The sequence below is a fragment of the Osmerus mordax genome, chromosome 8 (assembly GCF_038355195.1).
Source record: "Osmerus mordax isolate fOsmMor3 chromosome 8, fOsmMor3.pri, whole genome shotgun sequence".
In the NCBI taxonomy this organism is placed as follows: Eukaryota; Metazoa; Chordata; class Actinopteri; order Osmeriformes; family Osmeridae; genus Osmerus; species Osmerus mordax.
This window is the reverse complement of record NC_090057.1, coordinates 2,800,452-2,820,673: the sequence shown is the minus strand read 5'-3', so window position 1 is coordinate 2,820,673 and position 20,222 is coordinate 2,800,452. Positions and strand designations below refer to the sequence as shown.

The 20,222-nt window shown below is 52.5% G+C and overlaps 1 protein-coding gene across 5 annotated transcripts; it reads left to right on the top strand.

The window, feature by feature from the left end:
• The first annotated feature begins 363 nt into the window (after positions 1 to 363).
• On the top strand, positions 364 to 18,612 carry phip (pleckstrin homology domain interacting protein). 5 transcript variants are annotated; one of them, XM_067241286.1, is made up of 40 exons: positions 364 to 499; positions 603 to 661; positions 749 to 778; positions 933 to 992; positions 3,575 to 3,725; positions 4,059 to 4,157; positions 4,457 to 4,617; positions 6,027 to 6,248; positions 6,360 to 6,460; positions 6,540 to 6,610; positions 6,753 to 6,853; positions 7,013 to 7,053; positions 7,622 to 7,720; positions 7,934 to 8,090; positions 8,287 to 8,421; positions 9,138 to 9,266; positions 10,570 to 10,795; positions 11,132 to 11,260; positions 11,577 to 11,760; positions 11,986 to 12,085; positions 12,205 to 12,339; positions 12,468 to 12,571; positions 12,678 to 12,885; positions 12,969 to 13,079; positions 13,218 to 13,325; positions 13,447 to 13,571; positions 13,762 to 13,844; positions 13,980 to 14,091; positions 14,198 to 14,259; positions 14,475 to 14,630; positions 15,004 to 15,124; positions 15,603 to 15,728; positions 15,892 to 15,967; positions 16,090 to 16,152; positions 16,238 to 16,390; positions 16,484 to 16,636; positions 16,856 to 17,112; positions 17,190 to 17,437; positions 17,587 to 17,742; positions 17,827 to 18,612. In XM_067241286.1, exons 1-40 carry the CDS (start codon positions 460 to 462, stop codon positions 18,519 to 18,521), a joined length of 5,547 nt encoding a protein of 1,848 aa, XP_067097387.1. In that variant the 5' UTR covers positions 364 to 459; the 3' UTR covers positions 18,522 to 18,612. The 5 variants fall into 5 exon arrangements, with proteins under 5 accessions (XP_067097387.1, XP_067097388.1, XP_067097389.1 ...); XM_067241287.1 differs by having other exon boundaries at positions 388 to 499; positions 14,478 to 14,630; XM_067241288.1 differs by lacking the exon at positions 8,287 to 8,421 and having other exon boundaries at positions 388 to 499.
• The last annotated feature ends 1,610 nt before the right edge of the window (positions 18,613 to 20,222 follow it).

The following is a 20,222-nucleotide window of genomic DNA, read 5'->3' as shown; positions in this document are numbered from 1 at the left end:
CTGCTACATGCCTCCCTTTCCTCTAATGTTGCCATTTCTACCTCCCCTTCTCGTTCCGTGCGTGCGTAAAATACACTACAGTGTTCGGTATTCCTGCGCAGAGGGCTTGCGCTTTTTCAGTGAAGCAGGGGGAGGGGGGAGGGAAAGCCAAAACGCAGCGCTATGACTGTTTACAAGCAGCGATATAAACGGAAGACTCTTGTACCAATCGCATATGGTTTTAAATCTGGTTATTTCAAGTATATCACATTATGTTTAAGACTGAGCACATGTGAAGTACTAATTGTCCACAACGCGTAAGGATACAGACGCAGCCGGATCTGCTTGTGAGCAGTGGCTGTGTGTAGCTGAATGGTGGAGCTCTCTTCCTGGTGGATAAACAGTGACAGCTCAGGGCAGCCACCTAAACCTAGTACTGAGTCTGGCGCTGCCCTGCCAGCCATCCTAAACAACATCAAAATGGCTACAGAGAGTAAACACGTCGTGCAGTTGAAATCTGGTAAGTAGAGAGATCTGGATATATGACATTGGTAGGTTTAGATTTACCTAAATTTCTTCTTCGCCCTCCTCTAACACTGCTCCCGTCCTCTCCCCCCGAACAGAACTGTACTTCTTAATAGCCCGGTTTCTAGAAGCAGGACCGTGTCAAAACGCAGCAGAGGTTTGTATTTTAGTATTTTAAGATAATTGGTAATGTTTTTAAGATTGGATAGTTCCATGTTTTTTTTTATTTGTGTTCTAATTCCAGACCCTGATAAGAGAGGTGGAAGAGAAGGAGGTAAGCAACTGTGTCTGCTCTGGTTGAATCTGTCTGCACTCGCTGTAGTTTGTGATGTTGCTTTCACACAGATTTCTCATTTAATCTTTAAAAACCATAACTGGGTACATTTATACACGGACTGATCGTGCTCAACATTGTTTCCCTGTTGCAGCTTCTGCCCAAAAGACTGGACTGGACGGGGAAGGAACACCCAGGGACATACGAAAATTTGGTAAGGGAGCACTATAACTGAGAAAAAGTTTTTAGAGAGCAAAATATAAATTGAATTTCCCGCAATTTTTATTCTAGAGGAAAAAAACTCAAATCCACTTTACCTAGAAAACTGAAACAAATCGGGGTCACATGGCACTAAAAGGTCGAGTCCGGGGATCCAGTGAATCACGATGTGTGAGTTTTGTGAGATGCATGTCCAAAAGATGTAAATAGTTGAGAGAAATGTATGTGAAATGTTGGTACGTCATGAGTGTTGTGGTGTAGGAGCGCGAGGATCCGGAGGAGGGACTCCTGCGCCATAGCACGAGATGGAGGCTCTCGTGTCCTGCGATAGCCATAGTATGTGTGGGTAAAACACACACGGGGACGAGTTGAAACACTACTTTTAGGAGAATATAAACAGTGTTTTAAAAATTCGCTTGGACTGAAATCCAGCTTTATTTGGTCAGAGTAACACTTGAAGAGGTGTGGACATGGGAGAGCTGGGGAGTGTGTTACACCAGGGCAAAAGAAGAGCGAGATCTAGACATAATGTGCAGATGAGAGGTAACGTAGGCTGGTGTTATTTTATAGCGTTTTAATTTGCGTGTTAATTGACAGGTAAATAACCAGTGCTCTTTTATGAATGTTTTTACGCAAGAGGGCGTGGAGAGTATTAATGCACTTTCAGTATGACACTTGTTTAGGGCTAAGAGAAGGATTGCGTGTGTTCATATTCTTTTGGCGTTTTGAAAGTTTTAGATTGTTTTCAATTTGTGAAAGGATTGACCTATACCCTATATACGAAATAATACAATTTTTGTTCTTATTTTGGGAAGACAAATATATTTCGCTTACACACATCAGTGCTGCACCCAACAGGCGTCAACGGGGGCTGCAGACTCGAGTACATCTAAATATATAGGTTTAGAACATTATTGACGTTGTCTGCCTGTGTTTTTTTTAATGCTCGGCTCTTTCCACTCCCCGTTCCCCCTCCGCCTCCGAGCGGAGCAGTGACGCGGCCTGCCTCCTGTCTCCTGCATGTCTATTGTGGATAATTCCTCCGCGTCTCGTCTTGAAATGCGACATGCTCTCAATTATCAGACAAAAAGAAATAAGACGTTAGAGAATTTGATAGATTAACATCGTTATATCTCATTATGTGAAATTACGTACGAGTATACGTAGCCTACATAAAATAATCCAGTCTATTCGTTTGATCGTTACTTATGAAGACATCAGTATTTGATCAATCTAGTGGCAATTAACAATGTTAATAATAATTATTGATATTGGCCTACTTTAAATGAACACAAAAGTGTAGAAGAAACAACTGAAGGTATAATCATAGTCATTTATTGTATTGACATTTATGAATGTGTCTTTAGTTTTAATGGCAAATCATAAGTAGCCTATTAGTAATTTATTAATAGGTCATTAGCAATTATCATTATTATTTGTATACATATTTTTTGGCGAGTTCGTTTGTCAACTCATTGATTTTATGTTTGTTGATGAGTAGGGCAACATTGACAGTAATTTAATGTAATGATTAGGTGTAAAATACACTTATTTGTTTAAATGAGTTTATCCTAACAAGCTCGGTCAGTTATTAGAGTAGTGGTTGTTGGTGTTGGTGTGTGAGATTTACTGTCCTGTACAGGATTATGAACCAGTGCGTCCTGCACACACAGCCTGCTGCCTGCCTGTGTCTGGTCTGGGCCACACGCTGTGTGGAGGTGTGTGTGTGGAGGTGTGTGTGTGTGTGTGTGTGTGTGGAGGTGTGTGTGTGGAGGTGTGTGTGTGGAGGTGGGCGTGTTCCTGTGTGACTGCGAGTGCATATAAAAACAGATCACGTCTGTGAACCAGCGATGATGTTCAAGGCAATTAAGAGGTCATTAATTGTGTGTTGCTGTGGAAGGAATCAGCAGGGCTAAATGCAAAGGGAAGGGTAAACATGTTTCATTCAACAAGAAGTGTAGAGTAGGTCTGTGTTTATATTTGTGTGTGTGCTTGTGTGTGAGGAAACAAATATTTTTTCCATCCAAAATGGACAGATCAGATGTCCTTTTGTAAAGAGCTATCCTGTATAAATGTCTTTTTTTTTGTACAGGGAGACATGTTTGTCATTGAACAGAACTAGGTCATGCATTTCAAGATGGAATCATAGCTCTTGAGATGTGCATACAGTGATACACTGTGGAACAGTAAACTCTTAAACGGTTCAGTCCACACAGATGCTTGCAGTTAATAGGCTTTTTACAGAATTGTGTCTTTAATGTGTGTGTGACTGCGTGTGTGTGACTGCATGTGTGTTTGTATGAATTGTGTGTTTATGACGGTGTGTGTGTATGTGCTTGCGTGGGTGTGTGTGTGTCTGTGCATGTGGGGGGTCAGATGGCTGAGCGGTTAGGGAGTCGGGCTATTAATCAGAAGGTTGTTGGTTCGATTCCCTGCCGTGCAAAATGACGTTGCGTCTTTGGTCAAGGCACTTCACCCTACTTGCCTCGGGGGGAATGTCCCTATACTTCCTGTAAGTCGCTCTGGATAAGAGCGTCTGCTAAATGACTAAATGTAAATGCATGTGTGTGTGAACAGGTGCAGCTGTATGGCCACGTGCGTCCAGACCACCTCCTGCAGGTGTGTTCCAGGGTGTGTCCACTGCTGGAACAGGAAGTGCCGGCCAGCGTGCCCGGAGTCCACAGCCTGCTGGGGGCCGGGCGGCAGGATCTGCTGAGGACCAGCAAGAGTAGGTCCACACACTTACACACGCACACACACTTACATGCACACACACACACACTTACATGCACACACACATGCACACACACTTATACACACATTAACCCATATACATGCAGACAGACAGACACACCCACACACACACTTACACACATTAACCCATATTCATGCGGACAGACAGACACACCCACACACACACTTACACACATTAACCCATATTCATGCGGACAGACAGACACACACACTACTGCCTATACACATGCACACACATTTTGTACACACACACACACACAATTTAAATAAGGGTGTGGGATCTAATTGTATCATGTTTGTGCTGAAGGCTGTAAGCATGTGGTGTGGAAGGGCTCTGCCCTGGCAGCCCTGCACTGTGGCCGACCCCCAGAGCCCCCCATCATCTACGGGAGTCCCCCCAACATCGGTAGGTGGTGCTGGGCTGGGTGGGCTTGGAATACCTGGGTCAGAGCACAGGGAGGAAGAACACAATACTAACAAATGAGGGATATGGATTCATTTTGACAACCACTAAACACACACTGTTTCTGATTAAGAGACTGAGATTACTGTTTGTTATTTATTTGTCTGACTGTGTGTATTTGGGACTCTTATTAATGGTGTGTGTGTGTGACCTTTCTCTCTCTCTGTCTCTCGCTCTGTGTGTGTGACCTCTCTCTCTGTGTGTGACCTCTCTCTGTGTGTGTGTGGCTCTGTTCTGTACAGTGGAGACGAGTCACGGGCGTCGGCTGAACGGCTCGTACCGTCTGGGCCAGCTGCTGCCCACAGCGCTCTACCAGCACATGAAGATGCACAAGAGGATTCTGGGACACCTGTCCTCTGTGTACTGTGTGACCTTTGACAGGACAGGACGACGAATCTTCACCGTAAGAACTGTGTGTGTGTGTGCGCGCATATATGCTGGGTGCGTTTGGAGAGCTTCTGGTCTTCACAAGGTGTGTGTGTGTACTTTGCTGTGTGCGTTTGGAGAGCTTCTGGTCTGCACAAGGTGTGTGTGTGTACTTTGCTGTGTGCGTTTGGAGAGCTTCTGGTCTGTAGAAGGTTTGTGTGTCCGTCTGTGTGTGTGATGTTTGCGTGTAACCAAATCTTATGGAGATTCTCTGCTGTGCAGGACGTGAATATGGGTGTGTGTGTGTGACCAGAGCATCTGGAATGCTGGGACATATTCACGCATGGTTCTCATTGCCATTATTAAAGAGGTCTTTGTCCAGCTATTCCAGATTGAGTCTGGGTCTCTGTAGGACCCAGGGGGCGGGGCGCTCGGTCGGGCGCTCGGTCAGGGCGCCTGGCAGGCAGGCCTGGCTGGCTGGCCCGGGGCTGTTGAGTATGGGACTGTCTGGAGGTAGAGGAGCTGTCTATGAAGGATCCTTATGACCTATGACCTCTAGGCGGGGTTGAGATGTCAGTTCTGGCAGTGTTGTCGGATCTTGTTCTGATGCTGTGCTAACTCAGGTCCGATGCTAACTCAGGTCCGATGCTGACACTGATGCCTGCTGCTACTCCATTTTCAGCTCTCAGTTTTTAAATGTCCAGAAATGGCTGCGGGGAGAGGTGCTGTTGAAGGCGGATTAGATTGACTCCCTTTTTCTGTCTCTCTCTCTTTCTCTGTCTCTCTCTCTCTCTTTCTGTCTCTCTCTCTCTCCTTTTACCACTCTCTCTTCGCATGCTCTGCCATATTTTCTGTTTCTCTCTCTCTCTCTATCACACTCTTTCTCTATCATCATACTGACGAAAAAAGGTTTCCTCTTAGGCGCTGGCTAACTGCCAGAATTCAAATTCACTCCCTTTCTAATTCTCTCCATCCCTCGCTTACATCTTTTTTTCCTTGCTGCCTTTATCATAAGCTTCTTTTTTTAAATTGATATATTTTTCTTATATTTGTATCTATTGATCTATCCCCCTGAGTTGTGGAGCTTAGTGTTGCTTGCATTATTGAGCATCTGATAAAGTAAATAAGATTATTGATCAAACGCGTCATGTATTGACAGCATAGTTAGTGCTGTATCTTCAGCCAGGCTGGTCTGAACGGGACAGGTGAGGGCGGGGGGCTCATTCCATCTCGATCCCTCAGTCCTCAATCGACCGCCTGACTGATTGTCCACGCCAACAGCGATTATTCCTGATCGACGATCGAGCGCAGAGTTCGAACTATCGATAGGTAGATGGACGTATTGATCGGCGTCTCCCGGGTTTGACCGTGGCGCTCGAGGCGATGGACTACCGCGTCGATCTCTCGCCTCCTGGATCTGTAATCCTATTGGTGCGTTTGCTTCAGGGCTCTGACGACTGCCTGGTGAAGATCTGGGGGACGGATAGCGGGCGGCTGCTGGCCACGCTGCGCGGTCACGCGGCTGAGATCTCCGACATGGCTGTGAGCTACGAGAACACCATGCTGGCCGCGGGCAGCTGTGACAAGACCATCAGGGTGTGGTGTCTGCAGACCTGCGCCCCCCTCGCTGTGCTGGAGGGCCACGCCGCCTCCATCACTTCGCTACAGGTGAGTGTGTGTGTGTGTGTCAACTCTCCCATCTCTAATTGGTTATTTTACGGTGCCTGTCCTGTGATTGGTGGTTTTGCAGTTCTCTGACCTCTCATTGGTTGTTTGCAGTTCTCTCCTCTGTGTAGCGGGTCCAAGCGCTACCTGTCCTCCACGGGAGGAGACGCCACCATCTGCTTCTGGCAGTGGGACGCATGCACACTGAAGTTCAGGTGAGACCCACACCTCACACACACACACACACACACACACACACACAGTGGTGCTGACGGCTGGTGTGTGTGTCTCCAGTCAGAGGCCCAGTAAGTTCACGGAGCGCTCCAGACCAGGGGTCCAGATGATCTGCTCTTCCTTCAGCGCAGGTACGCAACCATGACAACACGATCACTCAGTCAGGATGTCTTGAAAATAATACAGAACGTCCATCTAATTCGGGTGTGTCTGTACTTGTGTGTGTGTGTGTGTGTGTGTGTGGGCGTGCGTATGTGCATGTGCTCTCCCCAGGTGGAATGTTCCTGGCCACAGGAAGCACCGATCACATGATCCGAGTGTACTACTTTGGCTCGGGCCAACCAGAGAAGATCTCTGAGCTGGAGTCCCACACGGTAAGACAGAACTTTCTAGAAACATGCTTAAGTTCACGTGTGTCGTGAGGATCTCCCAAGCCCACGTGGGAACGGGCCCCTCTATACACACTGTGACGGTATTCAACCTCCCTAGTACTCATCCCATCCACTCACACTCAACATTCTATCCCCCTGCAGGATAAAGTTGATAGTATCCAGTTCTCCAACTGCAGTGACAGGTAAAGTTATTTTTTAAGCGTGTGTGTGTTTTGTGGGGGTGTTTTGTGTGGTGTTCTGGGTCTTGTATGAATCTGAGGGGTGTTATAAGGGGACTTTGTGCTGTCAGCAGAAACACTACCATCATTCTCTACACCTGCACTGATAAACACATGTACACACACACATGCTCACAAAACACACACACACACACACAGGCACGAAAAACACATTAGCAGCGTATTTAGTGTATGTGTGTGTGGCTTTTGCAGAATGACACATTCAGCTGAAATTCCTAAATTCTTAATCTGCAGTGAGGGGAAGAGGGAGAGAAAGAATTACAGAGGGGAGGGGGAGGGGGAGGAGGAGAGAGAGAGAGAGAGAGAGGGAGTGAGAGAGAGAGAGAAGGAGAGGAAGAGAGAAAGGGAGTGAGAGAGAGAAGGAAAGGGTGAGAGAGAGGGAGTGAGAGAGAGAAGGAGAGAGGTCATGGTTGAAGAGGAGGAGTAGAAAGACGGTGCTTATCAGTAGCAGTGCCCGTAATGTTTATGTAACTATTGCGTATGTGTGTGTATCTGTGTGTGTGTGTGGCAGGTTTGTGAGTGGCAGCAGGGATGGTACTGCACGGATCTGGCAGCTACAACAACAGGGCTGGAGGAGCATTCTACTGGACATGCAGACCAAACTGCCTGGGTATGTACACACACACACACACACACACACACACACACTATGCAGACACACACACACTATGCATACACACACTCAAACACTTAATTCACAGACGGCCTCTCTCTGATGATTCATGTGAAACCCCCTTGACTCATGACTACATGATGATAGCTGTTACAATGTTTTCCTTTGTTGCAACAAAGCTTCTGATATTTACCCCTCCTCCCCCTGCAGGAAGTACAACCCCCCTCCACTGGAAGACAAGGTGACCAAGCTGAAGGTTACCATGGTAGCATGGGATCGCCACGACAGCACGGTAATCACTGCTGCCAACAACCTGACACTGAAGGTCTGGAACTCCACCACAGGAAACCTCATCCATGTCCTCATGGTACGTACCGACACACACACACACACACACACACGCGCACACACACGCACGCACACGCACGCACGCACACACACACACACACACACACGCACGCACACCTTCTCCCACACCACCATCACACACACACGCACGCACACCTTCTCCCACACCACCATCACCGGCTAGTGTTGATGGATGATGTTTCTTGGTGGCACAGGGCCACGAGGATGAAGTGTTTGTCCTGGAGCCCCACCCCTTCGATCCCAGAATCCTCTTCTCTGCGGGGCATGATGGGAATTGTATTGTGTGGGACCTGGCCAGGGGAGTGAAGATCCGCTCTTATTTCAACATGGTGAGAGATCTCTCCTCTCCTTTCTCTCTCCCTTTCTCCTCTCTCTTTCTCTCTCTGTCTCAGCCGTGCCACAACAGTTGTGTGTGTGTGTGTGAGTGGGAAGTACGGGGATAGCTGATCTGCGTGTGTGAGAGTGTCCTTCACTCAGGTCATTGTTTTACTTGCTGACTTTGTCTCTATGGTAACCGAGGTGTGGCAGGCAGGATGTCTGAGGGAGTGTGAGTAAGGCAGCTCAGACGGGTGATTAATACCAGGATCACCAGGATCCTCTGCTGCTCACTGGGCCCAGCGGCGTGGACCGCCTCGGACACCGCGCTCTGGGCCCAGGGGCGTGGACCGCCTCGGACACCGCGCTCTGGGCCCAGGGGCGTGGACCGCCTCGGACACCGCGCTCTGGGCCCAGGGGCGTGGACCGCCTCGGACACCGCGCTCTGGGCCCAGGGGCGTGGACCGCCTCGGACACCATGGCTGTGGGCTATTTCAGTCCCGACGCTAGTGTTGTTGAGCATAAATAATAACGATGAAAACAATGTTATTGATTTAGCAGAGGCTTCGATCCAAAGTGGTGTACGGGTGGGGGGTGGGGGTGGATTTGAACCTGCAGTCGAATGCTCCACTGCTGAGCCATCCTCTATCCCCTATACCTGTACTGAGTGCAGACGGGAGGTGTGTGAGCGTGTGAGAGGCCTCATGTCTGCTGTGTTTGCTGTGTGCAGATCGAGGGCCAGGGCCACGGGGCGGTGTTCGACTGCAAGTGCAGCCCAGACGGACAACACTTTGCTGCCACCGACTCTCACGGACACCTGCTCATCTTCGGCTTTGGCTCCAGCAGCAAATACGACAAGGTAGCGCCTCCGAACCGCCACGCACCCTGGTGCCTCCACCCCACATGGTGGTGCCTCCACCTCACATCGTGGTGCCTCCACCTCACATCGTGGTGCCTCCACCTCACATCGTGGTGCCTCCACCCCACACCCTGGTGCCTCCACCCCACATGGTGGGGCCTCCACCCCACATCATGGTGCCTCCACCTCACACCCTGGTGCCTCCACCTCACATCGTGGTGCCTCCACCCCACACCCTGGTGCCTCCACCCCACACCCTGGTGCCTCCACCCCACACCGTGGTGCCTCCACCCCACACCCTGGTGCCTCCACCCCACACCCTGGTGCCTCCACCCCACATCCTGGTGCCTCCACCCCACATCCTGGTGCCTCCACCCCACATCCTGGTGCCTCCACCCCACATCCTGGTGCCTCCACCCCACACCCTGGTGCCTCCACCCCACATCCTGGTGCCTCCACCCCACATGGTGGTGCCTCCACCCCACACCCTGGTGCCTCCACCCCACATCCTGGTGCCTCCACCCCACACCCTGGTGCCTCCACCCCACATCCTGGTGCCTCCACCCCACATCCTGGTGCCTCCACCCCACACCCTGGTGCCTCCACCCCACATCCTGGTGCCTCCACCCCACATGGTGGTGCCTCCACCCCACATGGTGGGGCCTCCACCTCACATGGTGGTGCCTCCACCCCACATCCTGGTGCCTCCACCTCACATGGTGGTGCCTCCACCCCACACCCTGGTGCCTCCACCCCACATCGTGGTGCCTCCACCCCACATGGTGGGGCCTCCACCTCACATGGTGGTGCCTCCACGCTCTCTGCTGTTACCTAACCTCACGGGCGCTCGGCACTCACTCTCAGCCCTCAGAGTGGTGTGTGTGTGTGATTGCTGGATCCTTCACTTCTGAACAGCTTCAGGAGCTAAGACAGGAACACTGTCTACCTCTGATAACACTGTCTGTGGCAGCCTACCTCTCTCAGTGAACTGTTCTGACCCACATGGAGGAAGACTGCACCGATATTTCTTTCTCATCTCTGTGTCTCTCTCTCTCTTCTGCCTCCTTTGTTGTCTCTCTTAACTCTGCTCTTTTCTACCCCTCCTCTCCTCCCCTGTCCTCGCTCCTCCTCTCTCTCCTCTCTCATCTCATCTCCTCCCTCCTCTCTCCTCTCATTTCCTCTCTCATCTCTTCTCTCATCTCCTCCCTCCTCTCTCTTCTCCTTTTTTCTCTCTCTCTCCTCCCCTCCTTCCTCTTCTCTCTCTCTATCTCTCTCTATCTCTCTGTCTCTCTCTCTCTCTCAGATTGCAGATCAGATGTTCTTCCACACAGACTACCGCCCCCTGATCCGTGACGCCAACAACTATGTCCTGGACGAGCAGACCCAGCAGGCACCCCACCTCATGCCCCCGCCCTTCCTGGTGGACGTGGACGGGAACCCCCACCCCACCCGCTACCAGCGGCTGGTCCCTGGGAGGGAGAGCTGCAGGGAGGAGCAGCTCATCCCCCAGATGGGGGTCACCTCGTCGGGTAGGAGCCCACACAGACACCCCCCCCCTCCTGGCCTGGGGGTCAGGGCTCCACACAGACACCCCCCCCCTCCTGGCCTGGGGGTCAGGGCTCCACACAGACACCCCCCCCTCCTGGCCTGGGGGTCAGGGCTGCCACATGTTTGAGTCAGCTTCTGACTTTCTGGATTTTTCCATGTGTCTGCAGGGAGCTCTCTGTCTGTTTGTCTCTCTCTTTCTCTCCCACACACTCAGACATACACCTTCTCCCTATTTTGTTTGGCATGTTTTCTCTCTCTCTCCTTCTCTCTATTGTGTGTTTGGTGTTGACTGCCTCCCCCCCCCCCTCCCCCCCCAGGTCTGAACCAGGTGGTGAGTGAGCAGGCGGAGGAGGGGGGCAGTGCCCTGGACAGTATGATCCAGAGACTGCAACAGGAACAGGATCAGAGACGCTCCACTGACCCCTCACACAGCAGGGCCAGCAGAGGTACACACACACACACATATATATATACACACACACACATATATACACACACATACACATATATGCACCCTCTCCCAGAAACCCACACAGACACATATACACACCCACACAGACACATATACACACCCACACACATACACACCCACACAGACACATATACACACCCACACACATACACACCCACACAGACACATATACACACAGACACATATACACACCCACACATATACCCACGCACCCTCACCCAGAAACCCACACACCTTTAAACTGATTGGTCCATCTCCTGTCAGTCATGTGGTGATGCCCCTCCCCCCAGGCTCTGTGGGCTCCCCCTCGGAGGTGCACTCGCCCCCCAACGTGGGCCTGCGGCGGAGCGGGCAGATTGAGGGCGTGCGGCAGATGCACAGCAACGCCCCCCGCAGCCAGATGGCCACGGAGAGAGACCTGGTAGCCTGGAGCCGCAGGGTCCTAGTGCCTGAGCTGGAGGACGCCACTGTCAGGTGACACACACACCTGATACACTCATACACACACACTCATACACACACACCTCTACATGCACTTACACGGATCCTAGTGCCTGAGCAGGAGGATGCCACTATCAGGTGACACACACACCTGATACACACCTACACACACACTCATACACACACACACACTCACACAGTTAAAAGTGTGAAGGCGGGCAGTCTGACCAGGTGTCTGTGTGTGTGTGTGTGTGGCAGGAGACAGGTGGAGTGGAGAGAGGCGAAGGGAGAGGAGGAAATCAACATCTACAGGTCAGAGAGAAGAAGACGCACCATCCACTCCCACCGAGAAACCAAGGTACACACACACACACACACACTCTCACACACACACATCCCCAGCCCTCCAGAAGCGCTGCTCAGGTATCTTCAGTGGTCTGTTGTGCTCAGCAGATTCTGCCCCTTAATCTACCTCAGGTTCACAACCCGGAGTGTGTGGGCGAGGAGGGGAGGCGGAGCCAAAGTAACCATGGCTACCACACGCGGGCCGCTGTGGAGGAGACGAGCCGTGAGAGCGCTGATGTCGCTGACGATGACGACAGCACTTCTGAGGTACTTCCTGTCACCAGGACATTCGTTTTTACTTAGTTTTTTCCTCACAACAAATCATTTTAGTTGATTAATAATGTCTGATATGCAGATGAGATTCCAACATGTTAATGGTGTGTGTGTGTGTGCAGGGCGAGGTGGAGGTCCTACCTGTAAATGGAAACTCCTCTGAGGAAGAGAAGGAGAAGGAGGAAGAGGAGAAAGAGCCTTGGCCGGACGACCACAGCAGCTCCAGGTCTGAACAACACACACTCACACTCCCCACACACACACACACTCACCATACACACACGCAGTAACAATCCAAACCCCCTGTCCAACCTGGTCTCTTGTGCCTGCAGTGACTACTCCAGCGACTACTCGGACTGGACGGCGGACGCAGGGATCAACCTGGAACCACCGAAGAAGAGCGTGAGGGTGAAAAAGAAGAGCAGCGGCTCGGAGGAGGACGGAGAGAAGAAGAGAGACAGGAAGAGAGACAGGAAGAAGGACAAGCCAGACAAAGACGAAGCGCTACCAAAGAAGAAGAAGCCAAAGGAGAAGAGGAAGGTGTGTGTGTGTGTGTGGGCTCGCTTGTTCTGTGTCCGGGGCGGCCCAGAGGGGTGGAGCTCTGACTGTGTTGTGTGTTTCAGAGGGCGGAGTTTCGAGAGGAGGAGCTCATTCTGGAGGAGTGGCTCCCGTCTCCCTGGATCACAGACACTGTGCCCCGGAGGTGTCCCTACATACCACAGATGGGCGACGAGGTACAACACACACACACACATAATGCTGTCTGTAGATACACATGAACTCACAGGGACACGTTCACTTGTGTAAATCTACATATGTATCTGTTGTTTTGGGTTTTCTAGCAATTTTGTAATGTGTGTGTGTGTGTGTAGGTGTATTACTTCAGACAGGGCCATGAGGCCTACGTGGAGATGGCCAAGCAGAAGAAGATCTTTAGCATTAACCCCAAGAAGCAGCCCTGGCACAAGATAGAGCTGAGGGTAAACACTAGTTATAGCCGTGTGTGTGTGTTTGTGAGCACAAGTGAAAGGATGAAGTAGAAGTCACACGTCCATGTAAATCTGGGAGATGGTGTATTGATGTGTGTGTGTGTGTGTGTAGGAGCAGGAACTGATGAAGATTGTGGGTATCAAGTATGAGGTGGGTCTTCCTACACTCTGCTGTCTGAAGCTGTCCTTCCTGGACCCTGACACGGGCAAACTGACAGGAGGCTCCTTCTCCATGAAGTAAGACCTCACTCTACCTCTTATTCTCACATTCATTTTCTACTCATGAGATTAGTTCAAGATCATTAAACCTGAAATAAATGTGCCACTATTAACTTACCCTCATAGTCCAAGCCCAGCCAATAGCAATGATTCACTGTGGATCTTGGGGGAGGTTAACTACCGCTGGTGTTGGTCTCTGTTGCCATAGGTACCACGACATGCCTGATGTGATTGACTTCCTGGTTCTGCGGCAGCAGTTTGATGATGGCAGAGACAGGGAGTGGACGATAGGTCAGTCTCTTCTCTCTCTTTCTCCTCTTCTCCTTCTTTCTCTATTTCCCTCTTTCTCTCCCTCTCTTTCTTCCTCTCTTTTTCTCGGCAGTACGGATGGTCAGGTTGTTAAACTGTGTGTGTGTGTGTGTGCAGGGGACCGGTTCCGCTCCGTCATAGATGATGCGTGGTGGTTTGGGACCATCGAAAGCCAGGAGCCGCTGCACCCTGAGTACCCTGACAGCCTGTTCCAGTGCTTCAATGTCTGGTAGGTTTGGTGTCCTCTGAGGGCCCCAGAGACCTCCTGCTTACCTCACAGATCACCACATGCATGGATGTATATTAGTGGTAGTGATGATGCGTTTCCTGTTCAGCTGGGATAACGGCGACACAGAGAAGCTGAGTCCCTGGGACATGGAGCCAATCCCCAACGAGGGTGAGACTTGGTCACGCCCAAAGGCGCTTGCACACACACAAGCACACGCAATGAATTGTTGTCTGATATCTTGCATGCGTATTTTCATACTTTCTGTTCCCTCCCTCCCCCCCTCCCTCTCCCTCCCTCCCTCCCCGCCTCCCTCCTCCCCTCCCCCCCTCCCTCCCCCCCCCCCTCCCTCCCCCCTCCCTCCCTCCCTCCCTCTCTCTCTATAGCAGTGTTTCCAGACGAGTTAGGCCAGAGCGTCCCTCTGACGGAGGAGGAGCAGAAGGAGCTGCTCTACGTCCCTCTGGAGGGAGAGTGGGGCTCACGCACACGCTCCCAGGAGTGCGAGCGCATCATCGAAGCCATCGACCAGCTGATCACCCTCGGTATGATGTCATCCACCGGGGACACACCACTAACTCTGACCTCATTGCCCTGGGACTGTTTCCCAGAAACGGGCAGTTCTCAATGGCTTCCCATCCACAGATAAGCTGGTGTTAGTCATTGTGCTTAACGGGAAACTTCCCAGACAGTGTGATGTGGTGTTACTGGCTCCCCCTGGTGGTGGTTGGCAGTCTTGCTGGACAGAAACCCAGTTCATCCTCTGATCTTCTGAGTTTCCTGTTTCCTGCAAGCTGCTTGACTCACAGGGTTGTTCTTGTGTTCACACAGTTGACGGTGAAGGATCTAGAGAAGAGATCTTGCCTTGTCTTGTCTGAACAAACTAACCCCCTCCCCCTCCCTGTGGTCTGGTTTCAGATGTGGCCGCCCCGTTCTCCTTCCCAGTGGACCTGCAGGCGTACCCCACCTACTGCACCGCCGTGGCCTACGTGACAGACCTCAGCACCATACGCCTCAGGCTGGAGAACCACTTCTACAGGTACGCAGTGTTTGTGAGCTTGTGTGTTTATCAGGAATATGTGAATCAGGACTGTATGTGTGTGTGTGAATCAGGACTGTGTGTGTGTGTGTGTGTATATCTGAGTGTGTGTGTGTATGTATCTGAGTGTGTGTGTGTATGTATCTGAGTGTGTGTGTGTGTATGTATCTGAGTGTGTGTGTGTGTGTGTGTATCTGAGTGTGTGTGTGTGTATGTATCTGAGTGTGTGTGTGTGTGTATGTATCTGAGTGTGTGTGTATGTATCTGAGTGTGTGTGTATGTATCAGAGTGTGTGTGTGTGTATGTATCTGAGTGTGTGTGTGTATGTATCTGAGTGTGTGTGTGTGTGTATATCTGAGTGTGTGTGTGTATGTATCTGAGTGTGTGTGTGTGTGTATGTATCTGAGTGTGTGTGTGTGTGTATGTATCTGAGTGTGTGTGTGTATCAGGACTGTGACTACCTGCGTTTTGTCCCCAGACGCATGTCCTCTCTGATGTGGGAGGTGCGTTACATTGAACACAACGCCCAGACCTTCAACGAGCCGGGAGCCTTTATTGTCACGACGGCCAAGTTTGTCTCCGACGTCATGCTGCACTTCATCAAGTACGTGTGTGTGTGTGTGTGTGTGTGTGTACAGCCATTCCCATCACGGCCATCAGTGTGACTCATTAATTAACCTGAGCACTGTGTCTGATCTCTTTGTCTCTTTCTCTTCATCTGCCTTCCCCCCCCCCCCCGCCTCTCTCTCTCTTTATATCTCTCTCAGGGACCAAAGCTTGACTGACATCATTCCCCTGTACAACAGCATGAAGAAGACAGCTTTCTCCGACTCTGAGGACGAGGTGTGTGTGTGTGTGTGACTTGTTTGTGTGCGTAATATTACTGAGTAGAGACCGATGTAGGACTGTACACAGTCTTTGAACACGGTGAATCTTTGTCAATCTGTGTTTCCGTGGCGATGCAGGATGATGAAGATGATGACGATGATGACACCGACGCTCCTGGAACCTCCACCAGGAAACAGAAAGTAAACAAACAAACGCACGTCCAATCACAAACACCGCTCCCCCCATACTGTGGTGCGTCTTGCTGATGTCACATCCTGTCTACAGACGCGGCGTCCGATGAAGCGGCAGCTGTGCACCAGGCCGCCGTCGTACGACCCCCAGGCCTGGAGAGGGCGCTGCAAGGAGCTGCTGGACCTCATCTTCCAGTGTGAGGACTCTGAGCCCTTCAGAGAGCCTGTCGACCTGCAGGAGTACCCGGTAAGACCTGACACCCCTACTGTGTCATCTCTGTCTCTTTCTCTGTCTCTCCTCCTATGCCCTGCCGTGCCCTGACCCGTGTGTGTGTGACAGGACTACCTCCATATAGTGGACACTCCCATGGACTTTGGCACGGTGCGGAGCATTCTGGCGGCGGGGAAATACAAATCTCCCACGGAGCTTTGCAACGACGTGCGTCTCATCTTTAGCAACTCCAAAGCCTACACGCCCAGCAAGAAGTCCCGGGTGAGGCAGGAACTCAGCACTCGCTGAGCATTGCCGTCCCGTCTAATGGCTCACAAGCACGGTCGATACATCTGACACACAGGATAATCCCGTTTCCTCCCAATTAATATTAATGATTGTTCTTATCGATATTGATGATTATTCTTCGACATACTGCTGCTGGCAGGGTGCATTAGTGACGGAGGTGTCTCATGCATGTGTGTGTGTGTGTGTGTGCAGATCTACAGTATGAGTCTGCGTCTCTCGGCGCTGTTCGAGGAGCACGTCAGCTCCATCCTGGACGACTACAAGGCCATCCACGGCCTGACTGACCGTCTCACCAGGCAGACGGACAGACAGACGAGACACGCCCCAGACAGACAGACGAGACACGCCCCAGACAGACAGACGAGACACGCCCCAGACAGACAGACGCGGCACGCCATGAAGAGGCGGAGGAGGAGGAGTGACTCTCCCGCCAGCAGCACTGCATCCAGGTAGTGTGTGTGTAAGAGCGTGTGTGTGTGTGTGTGTGAGAGCGTGTGTGTATAACCCGTGTCCCTCCCCCCACCAGCCCAGAGAGAAAGAAGCGCGTGTCGTTGCGGGGGGCTACGAGGGCCGAGTTGTCCGCCCCGCCCCCCCCGGTGGCCCCCCCGCGGCCCCCCTCCCTCAGGCAGAACCTGCCCCTCAGACAGCCCCCCCAGCTGCTCAACGGCAAGGCCGACACACACACCCCTGGACGCACCCGCAGCACGGCCCGCCACGGCACACACACCCCGGGGTCCTCACACACATCTGGGAGCAACACACACAGCCCTCCAGGTGAGAACACATCCTGTCTGCCTGGAGACACAAAGGCTACGAGATCTTCTAGCTCCGGTGATCCTCTCCGACAGGGGATGTCTTGTGGTTGCAGAGCTGTACAAGCGCCTGTAGATGTGTTAAAGTGTGTTTTGTGTCGTCCCCCTCAGACCCCCCACCTCCGCCTCGTTCGCTGCGAGGCCACAGCTCGGGGGCCCCCCCGTCTCCGGCCCCCGCCGAGCGCTCCAGACACGCCCCCGTTACCGACGGCAGTGGAGGGAGCAGCATGCGGAGGAAACTCCGGACTCCCGTACGACACACTCCTGGTAAGAGGGCGACGCAATGTTAAAACAAAATATATATAGTTTAATAAACTGTGTTGTATAGATCCTCAATATCTGTCTCTTCAGCCTCTCCCTCTAGCCCCTCCCCCCAGCCTACGCCTCACCTGAATGGCCACGGGAGTCATGTGACCTTGGGCGTGGGCAGGAGAGGACGGAAACCCCGAGCGGAGCCGCCAGCGAGCCCTCCAGAGGTCGCGACCCCTGTGAGCCCTGCCCGTAATCCCCGGGGTCGACCGCCCAAGAAACGAGGCAGAAAGAGCAAGCAGGAGCTGGAGGCCATGAGGAGAAACTCCGCCCCCGACGATGACCTGGACCAATCCACAGGGGACGAGGGCGGGACTTCCTCCTCAGCACAGGAAACGGCTGTGCTTTCAGACTCTGGTCTTTCAACCCCCAAGCCACGACGCGGTAGGCCGAGAGTGGTCAGGACTGAGGAAGCCCCGGGCTCGTCTGACCTATCCCCTTCTCCGCTGAGAAGGAGCTGCCGGCGACTCAACGACGAGACCACTCCCCCTTTGCAGGCTGCGCACCAATCACATCAGCGGGATTCCCCAGAGGAGGAGGAGGACGAGGACGAGGTGGGGGGGTCGATGCGAACCCGTAACCAGGGGCGACGGACGGCCTGGTACGTGGAGGAAGACTCGGAGGAGGAGCAGAGACAACTGTTGTTTGAGGACTCGTCAATCAACTTTGGAACCTCCTCTAAGGGGAGGGTCCGGAAGCTCACTGAGAAAGCCAAGGCCAATCTCATTGGCTGGTAACCACAACAACCAAACAGTCAGACACACAGGACAGACAGGGGAGGTGTCTAGGGGCTGACTAGAACCCCACAGGGAGCAAAGTGATTGGATCCGCTGTGTGTGTGTGTAGAGGGGGGGGCCGCTGCCAGTCTATCTGCTGCTAAACAAAGCTGTGCCCAGAGCCTCCCCTCTCATCCTCCCATCTCCTCCTCATCCTCCCCTCTGCTCCTCTCCATCCTCCCATCTCCTCCTCATCCTCCTCATCCTCCTCTCCATCCTCCCATCTCCTCCTCATCCTCCTCTCCATCCTCCCATCTCCTCCTCATCCTCCTCTCCATCCTCCCATCTCCTCCTCATCCTCCTCTCCATCCTCCCATCTCCTCCTCATCCTCCTCTCCATCCTCCCATCTCCTCCTCATCCTCCCCTCTGCTCCTCTCCATCCTCCCATCTCCTCCTCATCCTCCTCATCCTCCTCTCCATCCTCCCATCTCCTCCTCATCCTCCTCTCCATCCTCCCATCTCCTCCTCATCCTCCTCTCCATCCTCCCATCTCCTCCTCATCCTCCCCTCTGCTCCTCTCCATCCTCCCATCTCCTCCTCATCCTCCCCTCCATCCTCCCCTCTGCTCCTCTCCATCCTCCCATCTCCTCCTCATCCTCCCCTCTGCTCCTCTCCATCCTCCCTCTGCTCCTCTCCATCCTCCCATCTCCTCCTCATCCTCCCCTCTGCTCCTCTCCATCTCTCCATCCTCCCCTCTGCTCCTCTCCATCCTCCCCTCTGCTCCTCTCCATCCTCCCATCTCCTCCTCATCCTCCCCTCTGCTCCTCTCAATCCTCCCATCTCCTCTCCATCCCCCCTCTGCTCCTCCTCATCCTCCCCTCTGCTCCTCCCCATCCTCCCCTCTGCTCCTCTCCATCCTCCCCTCTGCTCCTCTCCATCCTCCCCTCTGCTCCTCTCCATACTCTCCTGGCCCCAGGCCGCCTGCGTACACCCACCTGACAGCCTGCATCTGTCTGTCTGTTCCTCCAGCTGTCCAGGATCCAGACCCCACACATGTTCTTCTGGGCTGCAGGACTATACTGGCAGGCCCCTCATCCTGACATTTTTGGGGGAGCCTTGGGTGTGTGTGTGTGTGTGTGTGCATGGGCTGAAATACCAAATGGAAAGACTGAATGTGCACCTTGGTGTTAGTGGGTATCATTGTTTTCCATTCTCCGTTTCCGCATCCCCACGGCAAACTCTGCTCTCCTGCGCTCTGAAGACCAGAGCTCTGAAGACCAGAGCTCTGCGCTCTGAAGACCAGAGCTCTGCTCTCCTGCGCTCTGAAGACCAGAGGTCTGCTCTCCTGCGCTCTGAAGACCAGAGCTCTGAAGACCAGAGCTCTGCTCTCCTGCGCTCTGAAGACTAGAGCTCTGCTCTCCTGCGCTCTGAAGACCAGAGGTCTGCTCTCCTGTGCTCTGAAGACCAGAGGTCTGCTCTCCTGTGCTCTGAAGACCAGAGCTCTGCTCTCTTGCACTCTGAAGACCAGAGGTCTGCTCTCCTGCGCTCTGAAGACCAGAGGTCTGCTCTCATGCGCTCTGAAGAACGCGTTGTTGTTTCTGCTGCGAGGAAGGAGAGGCAGCAGCAAGGTTGGATGGATCATATTTTATATGTCTCAATGAATTCTGATCATTAGCAATACCTTGTGCCTTTCTGTGGTGTGTTTGTGTGTGTGTGGGGGG